At 40.8% G+C, this 17,945-nt stretch overlaps 1 protein-coding gene across 1 annotated transcript; it reads left to right on the plus strand.

Moving 5' to 3' along the window:
- Positions 1–4,426: 4,426 nt before the first annotated feature.
- LOC149426296 (uncharacterized) lies at positions 4,427–10,846 on the plus strand. The gene is made up of 3 exons (XM_089635508.1): positions 4,427–4,748; positions 5,484–6,812; positions 7,020–10,846. The coding sequence occupies exons 1-3, from the start codon at positions 4,427–4,429 to the stop codon at positions 10,844–10,846; spliced, it is 5,478 nt and encodes a 1,825-aa protein (XP_089491634.1).
- The last annotated feature ends 7,099 nt before the right edge of the window (positions 10,847–17,945 follow it).

The following is a 17,945-nucleotide window of genomic DNA, read 5'->3' on the forward strand; positions in this document are numbered from 1 at the left end:
AATTTCGTCTGGGAGACAATTATATATGTTGCTTCCCTCGTAACCAATGGATTGCTTGCCATAATGAGTATGCATTGTGTTTAAATGTATTTTATCGTGTTGCCGTGTAAAGAGTGTGTGTACTTGGAACGTTTTAATGAGTTCTGTATTTGTATGTATGAGTTTATTATTTATTTTGTAAATAAAGAGACATGTATTATATTCATATAATTTTCTTAATTTTAACAGTTTTGTTTCCATATATAATTTTTTTTTGATGTTCTAGGTTTGAAATGAAATAGCTTTTTGATTACTTTGTTTTGTGTTACCTGTAGTTCATTTATATATGTTTCACATGTATTTCCCCAGATTTCAACCAAGTAGTTTAAATGTAAGTGTACGAGGCTATAATATAGACCTTTTTTAATTTTATTTTAACAAATATGATATCCGACTGAATACGCTAATTAAGGGGGTGATTTTATCTTTAATATCTTGAATATGCTGTTTAAAAGTTAGGAGTTTATCAATGCACAGCCCAAGATATTTCTCCTGTATCAGGATTTGCAGGTTGTTATATTCAATTTTTAAGGGTACATGAGGAGGAATTTTTTACGAGTGGAGCTTAAAATCATGTATCCTGTTTTTTTAACATTCATTGTTAGGATATTTGATTGGAGCCAACTGTTAATTTTGTCTAAGTCACTCAATGTGCATTTTCTATTAAGATGTTTAAATCTTTACCCCAGTAGAAAATTGCAGTATCATCTGCATATAAAAAAATATCACCGTTTAAATCTAATTGGGAGATATCATTTATATAAATTTGGAACAGGTCCTAGTATGGATACTTGCGGAACTCCGTAGTTTATTGGTAGGTGGTTGTTATTTTGATTATTGATGCTTATACTATTAACTGAATTATTTTTGGCCATTAATAACACTCAGAAACCTTATTGCTATGATTATTATCGACATTATTATCAGGTGCCTGGATATGTGATAAAATAATGAACTATTTTGAGATGGCAGACTCCACAAGATTTTGACACGATTCGAGATTAAATTTATTGTCTTTACTTGGGCCTGCCTGGGCCATGTATCCGTCAACAGAAATTACCAAGCATCTTCATCACTGAAAGTCTTAATTATCTGCTTCACAGATCAACCCCAATATACAGGTACAGTGGACCGTATCGTCATTGAAATGCTTTTATCTAAGATCGTAGGCACCTCTTCTCTACAATACTGTACAAACCGTATATACCTACCTACAGCTTCATTCTAATTTAATTTAATTCTCTTTTCCGTCTACTTCTCCTTCACACAACCCTTCTGCCTCACAACATACCTCAGTTGGGGATTTCAAAGTCTCACTGGCTTCAGACGGTTGGGAGCAGTTGGGACTCTTGTGCAGTATTCATATAAAAATATATATATATATATATATTGAGTTATAGATTAATCTAGATTAGTCCGTTCCATTGCTAGACCTCAATGTTCCGTTCCCGAAAATATCAACTAGTTTTGTTTTGAAATTATGTTTTGTTCTATTGAATGGGTTCAAAAATTTGAAAGGAGCAAATTTAGGACGGGTTGTTTCACAAAATTTTAACAATTCCTCAAATTTCAAAGTTGGTTTTAAAGTTCTGTGAAAGGTCTATTCAAGTTCTTTCATCATTTCAGTTTTGTGAAACAATAGTCCAATATTTATATAATGACATAACGTGAATAGAACCTTCATAGAACATGAAAAACAACTTTGAAATTTGATGAATGTTTAAATTCTGTGAAACAACCCGTCCTAAGTGTTAATATTTTAGATGAATTTTACAATCAAAATCATTTTAACTCCTATCACCTTCAGCAGGTTTCAATTTCAAGTGATCAATTACTCTACAATTTTATAATGTTTACTCCTTGACATCATCCGCCCTCTTCTTGTAGCTGTCTTCGTGATGATCTTCCCCCAGACTCATTCTTTGAAACTATTAGTTTTCTTTCATAAGTATTAATGTTAGTATGTTATATGTGCAGCTAGAGTTTCAGACCATGAAAAAAACTGCGTATGTATCTATGACAACACCAATTTTTTAAACGTAATTTTTTTTTCAATGCTGAGTTAATTTTATTATTTATTTAACATTTAAATGAATAATTTAACGTTGGCTTTTGCGTCAAATTACGGTTTCTTGACAAATCGGGACCCTTTTTAAAAGTGATATAAAGTCATTAAAAGTGATTATAAAATACTCTGCTTAAAAATGTAATTTAGCCTAGTTAAACAGCATTCTTGAGGTACTTTTTTACAATCACGACCTATAGCGTATATGTCTTGATTGTGACCAAAACATCCAATAATAATTATTAGATGTTTTTTCATCACTATTTCTGACTTCATATCACTTTTCAAACGTTTTCTGAGTTGTCCGGTTACCAAAAGTCCATAGGCCAATTTTCTTACATTCAACATTTTCCACAGAATTTTCCTATGTTCACGATTAATCTCTTCCATTTTTACGTCGAAGAAAACCATTTTATTTTTTTATTTTGTTCTCATACTTTAATCTCCAAATGAAAGTGCAGTATACTGGTATTCGATTACCCCACTACATTTATTCAGGTCTATCCTGAAACGCACCTAATCAAAGATAGATGTTTTATCTCGTCCAAAGTAAAGACTCAAAATAGAGATTTTGGGTTACCTACTACCTTTTATAATTTCTACTTGTACTTGATATAGGTTTGGGTCTTAGAAGATATGAGATTTTATAGTTTCTTATCATTTAAGGCTTCAAATGTTACCTATCTAAATTAATCAGTGGACCCATAATTTCTTCGCGTGTTCAATGGGCAATAGGCGATGGCGCTCATGTACATGGAGCACGATGTTCCTGACTTATCAAGATATAAATTTAATTTCGTAACAAATCTTCAATTGAATAAATTTGAATAATTTGCCCTATTCAACCCCGCGAGCGCGGGTTTCAAATGTCCTAAACTGATGCGTGAACGTGAATTAAATGGGGTAACTTTATGAAATTTCGTAAGACCGTCATTATCTTTAGTAACAAAAATAAAATATTACTATTACTAAAGTGCTTATTCAGGCAAAAACAAAAAGTTTTTATTTAAATCATATTTTAACTGCATAAAAAAAATAATTTAAATCATTTTGTAAAGTAACCAAATTCAGCCTCTTAATGGTAGCATAACAACAATTCAATCGATTTAGAAAATTAATCGTCACGAATATGTTATTTTGAATTTATATAATAATTTGTATATAGATAAGTAACTATAGAACCTTTTGCAAGATACGAAACAAAGGACTAGCAATAGATACAATATTTACAATTATTATTATGGGTATCAAATTATACATATCATGTTTAGTATAAATTTAAAATAATGTTTGAGTTTACGCAGTTGCTCAGATTCGAGATTTTCTATTTAATCCTGTTATTTTTTAAAAGTAGATAAAAAAAGTGCTTTCCTCGGTGCACAAGTTAATAAAATGTGTACCACAAGCCTGCGCAGTGGTGTGATGATTATTTGTTCAGAATGAATTTAGATATGGATCTCAAGCTGGTGCTGACTGAGGGTACCTTCGACCCGACTAGCACCAATGGTTATGAATATAAATCGAGCAAAGGTCGCGGGGCTAACTTAATAAATATATGGATTTTTGAACACCTTCGCCACGTGACCAGCTGATCCTGCCACGAAGCTTTTATCTGAGCTTAACGAGACGTAGATTAATTCGATACGGTCTGTTCATCTCATTCATTTGAATAATTGAATAGCTATCGAGCTGTCATCAAACGGAGAAATATTTTGAGTTGTGCTTTCAGTGAAGACCTCTTGATAGTAGAAATTTAAAATCGTTTAGATTTCTACCACAGGATGTATATCGGACGTGCAGAGCCAAAGTCATTATGAGATAACAAGATCTCAAGTTTTTACGATGTCCTTAATATTTTTGATAAAACCATTTAGATATCTGCGTCAAAATAAATATGATACTATAATATTATTCCACATCCTTAATGTGCGACTGCTATAATTAATATTAATGGATTTTTGGCGCCACCATACATTTAAAAACTAATGTTTTTGTTTTGTTCAACACAGTGAAGAGATAAGGGTGATCGCTAATTACTCTCATTGAACATGTGTGAAATTTAATGTATAATTTTGTCCAATAAATAGAGAAGTAACTGGTACAAACGGTCACTTCTCATCCGAGAGTTCTCGGGAAAGTAATACTTGTTTAATTTAATGTTTTCCTACTGCCCCTGCAAAAACTCTCAGATCAAGGTGTCAATGTGTGCCGGTGCCCTATTGAATTTGCAGTATTTGTGCGGGCTTCACTAACTTGGTCCCGTACAAATTGGTCCTTCGAGCCGGATCTACGCATTACGCCTTTAATCGTGCTTCAGTAAAGATGCCTTCGCTTCGCAGTGGCCATAAAATCTCTACGTCATCCGGGGCGTCGCGATCAGCAACCAGCGTTCCCGCAGACCGAGACAAACGTATGTCTCGCCGAGCCCCGGACCCTACTTCCAACTCTCCGACTGATGTTCCCATTAGCCAAGATGCACCCCAGCAAGCTGATCAAGCTATGCTTGCCTCGGACTCGATTGAACAATCAACCACAGCTTGGGGTCCCATCCTGACCCACAGTTCCCCGGCCCCCCAGGAGTCCGACGGAGAGGATGATGACCAACGGTCAGAGTCAACTGAGGATGCAATACAAATGTTGCGCCGTGAGTTGCGCACTCGAGAGAAGCAGCACGTTAAGCACACCGCCAACCTACTTGCAGCCCTGGCAGCAGCAACAAAGACATCCGCCGCACTGCAAGCAGGCCACCAACCTGCCGATTCCAGGTTCACAACTACCCAAGCCCCCGTGGCGCCTGGAGCGTGGCCCGCCTCGAATGCCGGCTACTCTATCACAGCACCCGGGCAAGCCTCGAATGCATGCCCGGTGCAAACAGCGCCTGGAGCGTGGCCCGCCTCGAATGCCGGCTACGCTATCACAGCACCCGGGCAAGCCTCGAATGCATGCCCGGTGCAAACAGCGCCTGGAGCGTGGCCCGCCTCGAATGCCGGCTACGCTATCACAGCACCCGGGCAAGCCTCGAATGCATGCCCGGTGCAAACAGCGCCTGGAGCGTGGCCCGCCTCGAATGCCGGCTACACTATCACAGCACCCGGGCAAGCCTCGAATGCATGCCCGGTGCAAACAGCGCCTGGAGCGTGGCCCGCCTCGAATGCCGGCTACGCTATCACAGCACCCGGGCAAGCCTCGAATGCATGCCCGGTGCAAACAGCGCCTGGAGCGTGGCCCGCCTCGAATGCCGGCTACGCTATCACAGCACCCGGGCAAGCCTCGAATGCATGCCCGGTGCAAACAGCGCCTGGAGCGTGGCCCGCCTCGAATGCCGGCTACGCTATCACAGCACCCGGGCAAGCCTCGAATGCATGCCCGGTGCAAACAGCGCCTGGAGTGTGGCCCGCCTCGAAAGCCGGTTACACTATCACAGCACCCGGGCAAGCCTTGAATGCATGCCCGGTGCGTACACTGCCGGGAACACGGCCCGCCTCAAATGCTGGCCACGCTATCATAAAACCCGGACCCGCCTCGAATGCACGCTCAGTGCACATACTGTCGGAAACTACGGGACACACGGCACCCGTGGCAAGCATTCCCATAGCCGATTATACTCTACCACAGTACCCCGAGCGACAGCCCCAAGCAGCAGTACCTGGAGAAGTGGAATTTACGCATAACAGATCGCAGCAATTCCCTACGAGTCAGGATTTTTCACCACTGTTTCCGCCACTGCCTACGGCCGATGAGACAGCACAGCACACTCACGAGTGGGTGCAAAAAGGCGCTGATCAGCTGTCCCAGATCACCTCAGCAATAGCAGAGGGTTTTCGCACGTCCCGTGCCCAAGAAAGCCCTCGCACGATAGAGGACGATACACGGATGGCCGCCTTAATCGCAAGGCAGACCACGGCCAAGGATCTTCCCCTCTTCCTGGGTGACCCGCTCGAGTGGCCCACATGGAAAGCCCAGTACACCCAATCCACAACCACTTGCAGAATGACTTCATCTGAAAACCTCATCCGGCTGCAGCGTGCACTAAAGGGGAAGGCTCGGGATGCAGTCGGCCCTCTCCTCATGGATCCCGCTCAAGTTCCAGAGATCCTCTCTGTCCTCGAGCAGCGATACGGTGGCGCCAGCGCAATAGCCACGCTGATGTTGGAAAAGGTGAAAAAGCTGCCGTATCTCACAATAGACGCAACCCTTGAGGACCTGGCAGACTTCTCCGGAACCGTCCAGAACTTGGTGACATCACTTAGGATCCTTAGGACTGACGGATACCTGACCAACCCCACCCTACTGAATGACATCACAACAAAGATGCCGATTACGCTACGGATGACCTGGCTGTATGAGACACGTGGTCTTACGAGTCTAGCTACAATAACTCAGCTGGCAGCATTTCTGAAAAGTATGGCTAACGCTATACCCAACAGCGGGATGATCGACCCAGTGCGACCTCGACCGCGACGGACCGAGCAGGTGCATGTAGTAAACGGTGAAGAAGTTAAACCAGACTCTAGACCCGCTGAATTTGTTACATCGCGTAAGAGGAGTGAGCCTCGCGAAAATAAAATGAACAATACGCGTAAACGCAAACTGTCTAGTGAAAGTTGCGGCCAGTGCGGTGGCAACCACAAAACTCGCGAGTGCACCGAGTTCGCGGAGAAAAGTCTCGCCCTCCGGTGGACAATGGTGCGACAGAAGAACCTGTGTCGTAAGTGTCTGGATCGACACCACTCACGGGACTGTAAAACCAAGGCATGGTGCGGCATAGGAGGGTGCAGATCACCACATCACCGTTTGCTTCATGACCCACAGTTCGTACCGGAAGGTGCTGTCGGTGAGGTTAACTTGTGACGCCAGACGACGGACCGGAGCGTGCTGTTAAAAATTGTGCAGGTTATGTTGGGCGTCCCCCAAGGAAGCAAAGTTTTGGTGTTCGCGCTCCTCGACGAAGGCTCAACTGTGACACTTGTCGACGCTGACATCGCGACACGGATCGGGGTGAGCGGCCCAGTCCGCGGCATACGGATCCATGGCGCCAAAGGGATGTGCACCTCTGACACACTCTCCCGCCGAGTGAAGCTGACCATAAGAGGATGTGATAGCAGTGACACCTACTACATCATCGCCAACACGATCTCCGACCTCAACCTGCCAGAACAACAGGCCCAGGGAAACCTTGTCACCCCAAAACTTTTGATAGGGCAAGACAATGCTCATCTGATCGTTTCACGGGAAGTGCGCGAAGACCATGACACTACGCGAATAGTGTCACGAACCGCACTGGGGTGGATCGCCCATGGGGGTGTCGGGACTGGCAGTGACAATAAATCCACGACGCTGGCACTACAAATTGAATCAGCCGCAGATATCCGCCTAAGAGAATTGGTAAAATGCAACTTTGCCGTCGACTCTCTTGGCGTAACTGCCGCGGTGAGAACCCAGGCAAGCGAACAAAGGGCCATCGCACTAATGAACACGACTACCCGGCCTCTTCGCACTGGGAGGTGGGAAACTGGCCTCCTGTGGCGTAATCCGGAAGCCACATTGCCTGACAACCGGCAGTGCGCGCTGAAACGACTTCATTCCCTTGAGAAGAAGCTGGCAGCAGATCAGAATCTGGCAGCAGCCTACAGCGACAAGATGAGCCAGCTGGTCAACAAAGGATACGCCAGGAAGCTGTCTAAACTGGAAGCGTCAACAACCGCACCCAGAAAATGGTACCTGCCGCACTTTGCGGTGACAAACCCCAATAAGCCAGGGAAGATCAGGATAGTGTTTGACGCCGCCAGTCGATGCCGAGGGACCTCCCTTAATGACCAGCTGCTTACCGGCCCTGACCTGCTGTCTTCCCTCTTAGGGAATATTCTGCGCTTTCGAGAGGGAAACATCGCCATTGCCGCAGATATCAAGGAAATGTTTCTGCAGATCAAGATAAGGCGGGAAGATCAGCTGTCCCAACTCTACCTCTGGAGATTACCGAACCAACACGAACCTGATACTTACCAGATGTCATCTATGATGTTCGGAGCCACTTGTTCACCGAGCAGCGCCCAGTTCGTCCGGAACAAGGTAGCCGGGGAATACGAACATGAAAACCCGATTGCCGCAGCAGCCATTCGTTCTAAATTCTACATGGATGACTACCTAGATGCGGTAGACAGTTGTCAGGAGGCTGCCTCACTCGTCCACGGTGTGAGCACCCTCCTCGCGAAAGGAGAATTCCACCTAACTAGCTGGGCATCTAACAGTCCAGCTGCCATAGCCGGTGTTCCCACAGAAGACCGGGCCAGTTCCACAGTGCGGATCAGCGGTGGAGGTACGGAGACGGAACGAGTGCTCGGACTAGTTTGGGACCCATCCACTGATAACTTCCTGTACTCATTCCAAGAGGCGATCACCCCAGAAGTGGCCACGCGACCCACGAAAAGGCAGCTGCTCTCAATAGTAATGAAAATCTTCGACCCAGTAGGCTTCATTTCCTGCCTTACAATCCGGTCGAAGATACTGCTGCAGGCCGTGTGGCGCTCGAGTATAGGCTGGGACAACCCCATTACCCCTGAACATACACAGAGGTGGACCGAATGGCTGAGCCTGTTGAATACACACAGCATTTCAGTTCCGAGACGCTGCCTCCATCTCAAGCAGAACAGCGTGACCCTACATCTCTTCTGCGATGCGTCAGAACAAGCCTGCTGCGCTGTCGCCTATTACACCGAAGAAGTAAATGGATCCCTACAGGCGACATTTCTGGCCAGTAAATGCAAAGTGGCGCCACTGAAGCCCCTCTCCATTCCCCGCCTTGAGTTACAAGCCGGACTCATCGCGGCAAGACTAGCCCAGACCATCCACAAGGAAAGCCAGGCCCGTATATCCCAAACGTACTTCTGGACAGACTCTGCAACCGTATTGTGCTGGTTACGAACTGACCCACGTACGTACTCTGCCTTCGTGGCAAACAGACTGGGCGAAATAGATGAGTTAACCAACATACTCGATTGGAGATGGGTGCCAACCAAGCTCAATCCCGCTGACATCGGTACAAGGGACTCAGATGTGCCCGACCTATCACCCAAAGGAAGGTGGTTTACCGGCCCGGCCTTTATCATTTTACCTGAGAGTGCGTGGCCAAAAGAGCGTGCACCTGTCAAAAGGCCCGACGACCAGACACTAGAGGTTAAGCCTCACTACGTCGGCCTTCTATCAACTGCAAGGGAAGCCTTACCATCCATCGAGAGATTCTCCTCATGGCAACGGCTGATTCGTGCAACAGCATGGGTTCTCCGCTTTGTGAAACAATGTCGGATGAAAGTTAACAAATCTGTAGGGGGCCCACTGCGAGCGGAGGAGATCAAGGAGGCGGAAGACAGATGGATAAAAAGGTCTCAGGAGGACGCCTTCAATACTGACATGACCACCCTCAAGCAAGGCCAAATGCTGCCGACTGGTAGTCGTCTGAACCCATTAAACCCCTTCTTCGGACAAGACGGCGCCCTGCGGATGGGTACCCGGCTGCGAGCTCTAGCGAAAACGAAGTGTGTAGCACGGACTCCCGTCATCCTGGATGGAGACCACCCGTACACTCAGCTCCTGATTCGCCACTACCACCAGAAGGCGGACCATCCCAGCACGGAGAAGACGGTCGCAGAGGTGCGGGGCGATTTCTTTGTACTGCGTCTGCGCACTACAAGCAGGAAGATAGCACACGCCTGCCCCACCTGCCACATAAGGAGAAGCAAACCCTCTCCACCACTAATGGGGGCGCTACCACCACCTCGACTGATGCATCACATCCGCCCATTTACACATTGCGGACTCGACTACTTCGGGCCTATGGAGATCACGGTTGGCAGACATCGGGAAAAACGATATGGAGCCATCTTCACTTGTCTCTCGACCCGCGCCATTCACTTAGAACTGGCCGCCTCACTGACCGCAGACTCAGCCATCATGGCCATACAGCGGATGACTGCGCGAAGGGGACAACCCGCAGCCATGTACTCCGACAACGGAACAAATTTTCATGGAGCCGATGCAGAGATGAGAGACGCTCTGGTATCATTGAGCCACGATGCCAGAATGCTTGATGCCATAGCCACCCAGGGCATTGAGTGGCATTTCATACCTCCAATGACGCCCCACATGGGGGGAGCTTGGGAGAGGCTTGTACGGTCAGTAAAAAGAGCCCTGAGCACCACACTTAAGGAACGGGCACCTAGAGAAGAAACCTTACTCACGGCCCTGGCAGAGGCTGAATTCACAGTGAACAACAGACCACTCACTCACATATCAGTTGACCCACGCGACGAAGAGCCTTTGACCCCCAACCACTTTCTTCTAGGGTCGGCTGGAAAGCGTCCCCTCTTGTCCATGTTTGGCAAAAAGGAAGAGGAAATATGCCTTCGCCGCCAGTGGCGTATCGGCCAGCAACTTGCAGACATATTCTGGAGGCGGTGGCTTCTAGAATACCTTCCCACCATGGCAGCTCGGCAAAAATGGCACAACCCGGTCACACCCATTAAGAAGGATGACCTGGTGGTCATTATGGACTCCACGCTGCCACGGAACAGCTGGCCGCGTGGCCGCGTCCTTGAGGCCGTGCCCGCCGCCGACGGACAAGTCAGGACAGCCCGTATCCAGACAAGTTCCGGAATATATGTTAGACCGGCCATTAAAATCGCCGTCATACTACCTGCTTCAACAACACCAGCCGATCCAATCACCAGCACGACAACACCTGCCTAGCCGAAACTCCTTGCAATGACATCAACTGCAAACACGAGACGCTGGGATGAAACAGAACACGCCCGACGGAGTAGCTGGGCGCAGCAGAGACTGCACCGTGGGGAGTATATCGGACGTGCAGAGCCAAAGTCATTATGAGATAACAAGATCTCAAGTTTTTACGATGTCCTTAATATTTTTGATAAAACCATTTAGATATCTGCGTCAAAATAAATATGATACTATAATATTATTCCACATCCTTAATGTGCGACTGCTATAATTAATATTAATGGATTTTTGGCGCCACCATACATTTAAAAACTAATGTTTTTGTTTTGTTCAACACAGTGAAGAGATAAGGGTGATCGCTAATTACTCTCATTGAACATGTGTGAAATTTAATGTATAATTTTGTCCAATAAATAGAGAAGTAACTGGTACAAACGGTCACTTCTCATCCGAGAGTTCTCGGGAAAGTAATACTTGTTTAATTTAATGTTTTCCTACTGCCCCTGCAAAAACTCTCAGATCAAGGTGTCAATGTGTGCCGGTGCCCTATTGAATTTGCAGTATTTGTGCGGGCTTCACTAACTTGGTCCCGTACAGGATGTATACTTCTATGATGTGCAAGCGTCTTCTTTAATACATTTTTGGTCTTGGTATTATTATGTACCTAGACTGTAAAATAGTACCAACAATATGAATGCTTTTTGGGAGTGTGTAAGAATTACCTAATTAGAAAATCGTGTGTAATATCTGAACTTCGACATTGTCTAAAAATGTAATTAAGTGATTCGTAAAAGCAAGACCTTAGGAAAAAAATCAACAGATTGCCTTAAAATAAAACAAATTTTCTGCCTAAGGTGTTAACGCAAATTTGAATTTGACTGATAAAATCTTCATTGCTAAATAGATCATACAGTCTATTGTAGTTAATTTATTTCGTTACTTAAACTATAAACCTTCAGAGTTACTTGTTTAAACCTTTAGAATGACTTGCATGTACAACATATTTCTATAAAATTTAGGCACACTTCATCTAAAACGTATTCTTTATATCATTTAGGCATAACCCACGAAAAGCTGCACGGTTTTTAGCTTCTTTAACATCCGGCGGTAGTTCACTGAATATCTTGGATCCTTTTAAATATAGATTATTTTGGGAAAATTGTATACTTAACAAAATGTATTTTGAATTAACCTTTTTAGGTAAAAAACGGTTTAAAAAATATCTAAAAACGTGAACACCTGTTATGTCCTCACGTACTAAAGCAAACACCTTTGTTTTGATAAGTTGACCAAAGGACCTGTAGCTTATGAATGGAGTAATCTCCCCGATGGCACACAACAAGGGGATTATAATACGTATGACAGATATCTTCATAAAGGCGTATTAAACCGCGGGACATTCTTGATAAATGGGTATTTAAGGACACGGGACCTGTATCCCAAACATCACATCTTTGCCAGAATTACAAGACGACTCTAATGATGGACAAATAATCATAATATTTTTAATATTGCTCAAGATGGATCGAGTGTTTACTTCTTCTTATTATTTTCTGGCAGATACGCCAAAGTAAATTAATAATGTTTTAAAGTCAACTATTGATTATCAAATAAAATCTTTTGAGAGTTAGTATGACGAATAATTTGATGAAGACAGAATGAATAGTATTTCGAACCTTGCGGAGGAAGTGAAACTAATAATTAAACAGAACCCGCATTAATGAATTTAGCAACAGATAATATTGAAATAACACGAAAAACGTGAAGGAGTAACACAACTGTTTAGGTTTTGTATTTGGTTTGATTTCTCCTTATGTTTTATTATTTGTTTGTAAAAAATATTATTTTCATTAATTATTAAAATTTAAACTAAGTGCGACTACTGTAATGTGGCATGAGCCTGGTAGGTAGTTAAAAAAACTCAAAAAATTGTAAATTATAAAATGTGTTGGTAAATAAAAAAATAGAACTTAGTCAATGTTAGAGTAGTTTGTTAAACTTATTAAAATTATATTTTTAATTTGTAAATAATCTTTAAAATTCAATCGAATTATGATAAAATGATGTGGAATAAATTAATAATTACACTTTCGGATGACAAAAACTATCGGTCTGAAAAGGGCTGCACCAGAAGCTCATTCAAAAGAGATTTTCTATGGAAGTAAACGAATGCTAATAAGACTCCTAAATTACGAGTTTTTGTTTTCTTCGGATATTTCAACTATTGGTGAATGTAAGAACTAATAGTTATAAAAATATTGTAGTTACATAATATTTATAGAAAATAGTTTCTGAAGTTCTCGCTCACGAGGTATTAAAATAAAAGAGATATAAAGGAGAGGTGTCAAGGGGAATCATTTCTCACGGAATACTTTCGAAGTTGAGCTGTCGCTGACGCTTAGAAATTAGAATAACTGGATTAAGTGTAAGCCTAGGGGTTTATTAACACGCGAGCCGAACTGCCGAGCCGAACCACGAATCAATGGAAAGGAACGAACCAACCACAAATGTCGCGAAACGCCTATTGCGATTGCTTCGTTCCTTTCCCGTAATTCGTGACTCGGCTCACGCGTTTTCTCGCGTGTCAATAGAAAATACGCAGCATAAGATATCAACGGACTTGGAGTACGTGATATCCTGATGACATAAAGCAAAAAATCGGAACAGTTTTAATCGTACTTAACACTGCATTATACATAATTATGGCCACACTCTGTTGTCAAATTCTTCTGCTGGAGTAATACGAGTATACAGGAGATTATTTTGTTTCCGTACACAAATTGAAATTAAAATTATGTTCCTTAGGGTAAATGTATAGAATGCTTTAGAAATATATCGGAAGTCGGAAAAGGTCACAGCATACCATTGTAACATTGTTTGAAATTTGAATAATCTTATGAATTTATATGTGGATTAATAATTCGTCGGTTTCAAGAAGAACCAACGGTATTAAGGATTACGAGAAAATTAGTATTGAAAGGTAGGTGTTAACAGAACCTGAAAGAAATCAATTTCCAAACAGTTGGAGTTATTTTTTTGGGTTAAAATTCTTACCATTTTTTTTTGGTAAGATTCTTGTAGGTGGCCACTCTTTTGTTGGTATGAAAGAAAGAAATATGAAAAATTTCTAGATACCTACGTACAAAAATTAAATCGCAATAATAATAAAATGATTATGAATATGGCTCGGGTTCTTGGTCGTAACGAAGAGTGTCTTATTATGTCGGTTATTAGATTAAATGAGTGTCATAATACTGAAAGGTGGCAAAGAAGGTATTTAATAAGGTTATTCATTTTATGATTGCTCTTATTCGTAATAACAAATCCCTTCTCCTCAACACTGTTAGGCTGTAAGTGTTCATTAAGTTTACTGTATTTATTACTAATTATAGTGTGTTCACTGCATATATGTTCCTAGATAATCACGTAATCGATGAATGTAGTTTTTTTAGAGAGAAATATTCCTGAGCGAATACATTTTCCATGACCTTGTCGGGAATTGAACCCTCGACCACAGGTCCAATAGTAGAGCACCACATAAATTGAACATAAATATACATATTGAAGAAAAACGTCACAGCAAATAAAAATTTGCATTTAATAACCTCATACCATAATTGTATTTTTCGCCAATAAAATTATTTGCTAACCATTAATGTTGTTCCGCTTGACAAAAATATTATTATTTTATGAAACACCACCATCACACATCCTGTTTCTAAGTATGGTTATGAAAAACTTTAAAACACCACAAAGACACTTTTTTTTCAATACGCATGGTTACCAAAAACTTAGAAACACCACAACGCATCCTGTTTCTTAGTATGGTTAGCAAAAATTGAATAAAAGTTATGTTTTTTTCTTGAAGCCTTGACAATTATTTACCAGCGTCATAGAATTGTCCAAATGACTTCTAGCAATGTATATAAATTGTATCGTAAAAGCACCTTCAAAAATTAAGGATACAACACATTGCTACATGTTCCCCAGAGGTAGGAGGTCTTAATAAAATACACTGTATAAAACGCTCTCAAAATCGGTATCTTAATTGAAATACGATATTTTGTTTCCTGTTGATCGTTTTATTGTCTCTCCTCTCCCATTTTCGATTTCTAGCTATGCTTTTTTTTCTAATACGGTCTCGAGATTTGATATCAGTATATAAAGTCGTCAATGGGTTGGGGTCATTACTTGGTCCTACACATGTTGGCAGGGAAGGTTTTATCTCTGAAAGGTTTTCAATCTGGGACCACCCTAAGCTAGACAATTTCATTAAAAGCGCCTTAGCTACCCTGACAATAACACATACATAATGTAGCTACTACAGGTAGGTGGCCAATCCAATGAATTACTCAATTAATACACACAAATATAATCTAGCTATTAAAATTGATTGTCAAACTTTACTTGTGACTTGTGACCTGCCATTTTAATGTATATTTACTTGGCCAATTCATAGAAGGACGAAGTGTCTTCATCGTTACTTATAAAATCACTTGCTTATGTAGATAAGTAACTAAATTTTGAAGTAAATATTTTCCAACTATAGTATTATTATTATACGTTAACATAATGCTTAAAAATTGCAAAAAAGGATGATAAATACTTTTTTAAAATAGGTCGCTATTATCACTAATCCTATACAATTTATCTTATTTTTATACATTACATATTAAGTACTATACTAATAGAAGCTTCCTTTAGCCTTAGGGCTATACTCGTAATATTTTATATACATGTTTTTTTTGTTTACCTATTCATGACAAAATACAGTTTCTTTTACAAAAAAGACTCTTGACTTCAGAACCTCTTTATAAACAGCATAATAAATATCCGTAATTCGATTAAAACCGTTGCACAGTTTGTTTGGTATCGCTCGGCCCAGTGATTGTTTTATTGAGAGACTGCAGCGGTCCAATACTTGACTTGACGTGGAGGCTAAACTTTATAGGGCCAATTAGCTTGTTGCCAGTTTAATGGTTGATGCGAACGGCCTCACACCTCGAGATACAATATTATACAGTAGGTATATACACTCACTCTAATGGAAAACGAATCGGTTGTAAATATAATGCCGTGCTTACATTTTACTGATGTTATAGCTTTCAGAAGTATTTGTTCAGTTTAAGTTTCTTTCGGGTTAGTAGCATTTCTTAAACCTGTCAGATATCAATGAAAGCAACTAGATGTTGGTTGTAGTAACATACGCATTGGTTACTTTTAAGATGTTGGTTGTAGTAACATACGCATTGGTTGCTTTCAAGATGTTGGTTGTAGTAACATACGCATTGGTTGCTTTCATGATGTTGGTTGTAGTAACATAAGCATTGGTTGCTTTCAAGATGTTGGTTGTAGTAACATACGCATTGGTTGCTTTCAAGATGTTGGTTGTAGTAACATGCGCATTGGTTGCTTTCAAGATGTTGGTTGTAGTAACATATGCATTGGTTGCTTTCAAGTACAACAGACAAGAGAAAACTGATGAACCTATTTCGTAAATATTTTTCTTAGGGGTGTTTTTATTCTGTGATATTTTGAATTACCCTCAACTGCCATTGATACAGTGACTTTTCCATATCGGGTAATGTTATGAATACAAGAAAATGAGAAAATCAACCCGTAAAAAAACTACATTTTTACTATCTTCAAATTTCTTTTCAAACATATACATATTTTTTTTTAATTGGTTTAGATGAGGATTGAAACATTTTACTCATAAAATGACGACAATTCTACCAAGCGAGCTAAATCAAGATTGGATAAGACTGACATTTACTGCGAATATTAACTGCTGTAATGTCTTTGAATTTCAGAGAAATGCATTATATGTCGCCTTCTGTGTGCGAGCGCATTGCAACCAAAGTTGATTAATTGACAATGATTCTATATACCGAGTTTCAGCTTGATCCGATGTCGGAAAGTGGATTAATTTTCACTTCCAGGATTCGCATTCATTCATGAAAACAAAAAAGAAATTCAAATTGAGGTATTTAAATAAATATCTTTAAAAAGGCTTCAATTAATTTTTAGTTATGTTGATTTTTGAAATTTGAGAAGGTGTTCTTCACTATTTTTACGCACAATTAAAAATAATGTTTTCGGTTTCTTGTTTTTCTGTGTATCTGGGTCTATGTGTAACTCGGGTAATAGGTCTAGAACTGGGATTTGCTCTGATTTCAAAATTTGGAATTATTTGTGGGAACGTCAAACAAGCGATAAAGTAGGTTCAAAATTATTTCATTTTATTTAATCAACAATAATTCTATGTTTGAAATGTGTATTTATGTTATTTAAAATTAGATTAAAACAGATTTCGCAATTTCTCAAGATTACTAACAATTTTCACTCGAAATTTATTTAAAATAGTCTTTTGAAGGAAAATGATCCTGAGGCAAATATTTTTTTTATAAATATTTCAGAGCCACAAATCATACAACTCTAATATCCTATGATTTTTCACGGGTGTGCGCTAGTTTATATTAATTTCAAATGCAGGTATTATTGAAGTAATCGACATTGTTTATTGCATTTTTGTCATTGCATAACCTTCGCGAACTCGCCTTGTTTTATGTTTATAAGATATTAAATGTTTAAAAGTTTTTCCGATAGATGGAGAAAATCTATGGGTATATTCCAATAAATTTACCATCATTATACTCAAGATTGGACGAAGAATTACTGATCCAGCGTTCAATTAAAATAAATAAATGTTTAAATCACATCCTGTAATTTCACACCTCTATTTCTTGTTTCAATCCTCGAAAAAGTTGTCTTGAATGAGCAGAAAAAAAAACATTCACACTTAACACAGGCGATAATGTCACTCGTTTCAACCCATTCATTCAATGTCATGAATACAGGGCCGGAACAATGCTTTAGACATTGGAGAGTGGCAAACATACACCAAAAATTATAATAAATACATATAAACTTTAATAATAATGCAAATCAGTCGACACATTTCGCACGGGTGGGTTGTCTAACAAAACTATTGCTGGGACGCAAAAACATATGGTAAATTTTTCGCTTAAAAATACACATTTAAAATGATCACCATATTTCACAATTATCAGATATTCTCGGTGTTTTCAACATACAGTTTAGTTAA

This window comes from Hesperophylax consimilis, chromosome 1 (assembly GCF_061612785.1).
Source record: "Hesperophylax consimilis isolate HC1 chromosome 1, BYU_Hcon_1.0, whole genome shotgun sequence".
NCBI classification, from domain to species: Eukaryota; Metazoa; Arthropoda; class Insecta; order Trichoptera; family Limnephilidae; genus Hesperophylax; species Hesperophylax consimilis.

Bases quoted from the DNA above. Each gene is read 5' to 3' on its own strand.
- LOC149426296 (XM_089635508.1), top strand. From the start codon at position 4,427: ATGCCTTCGCTTCGCAGTGGCCATAAAATCTCTACGTCATCCGGGGCG. The intron at 4,749-5,483 runs GTGAGTTGCGCA...CGGTGCAAACAG, and splicing joins TGCAATACAAATGTTGCGCC to CGCCTGGAGTGTGGCCCGCC. The intron at 6,813-7,019 runs GTAAGTGTCTGG...GCGTCCCCCAAG, and splicing joins GCGACAGAAGAACCTGTGTC to GAAGCAAAGTTTTGGTGTTC.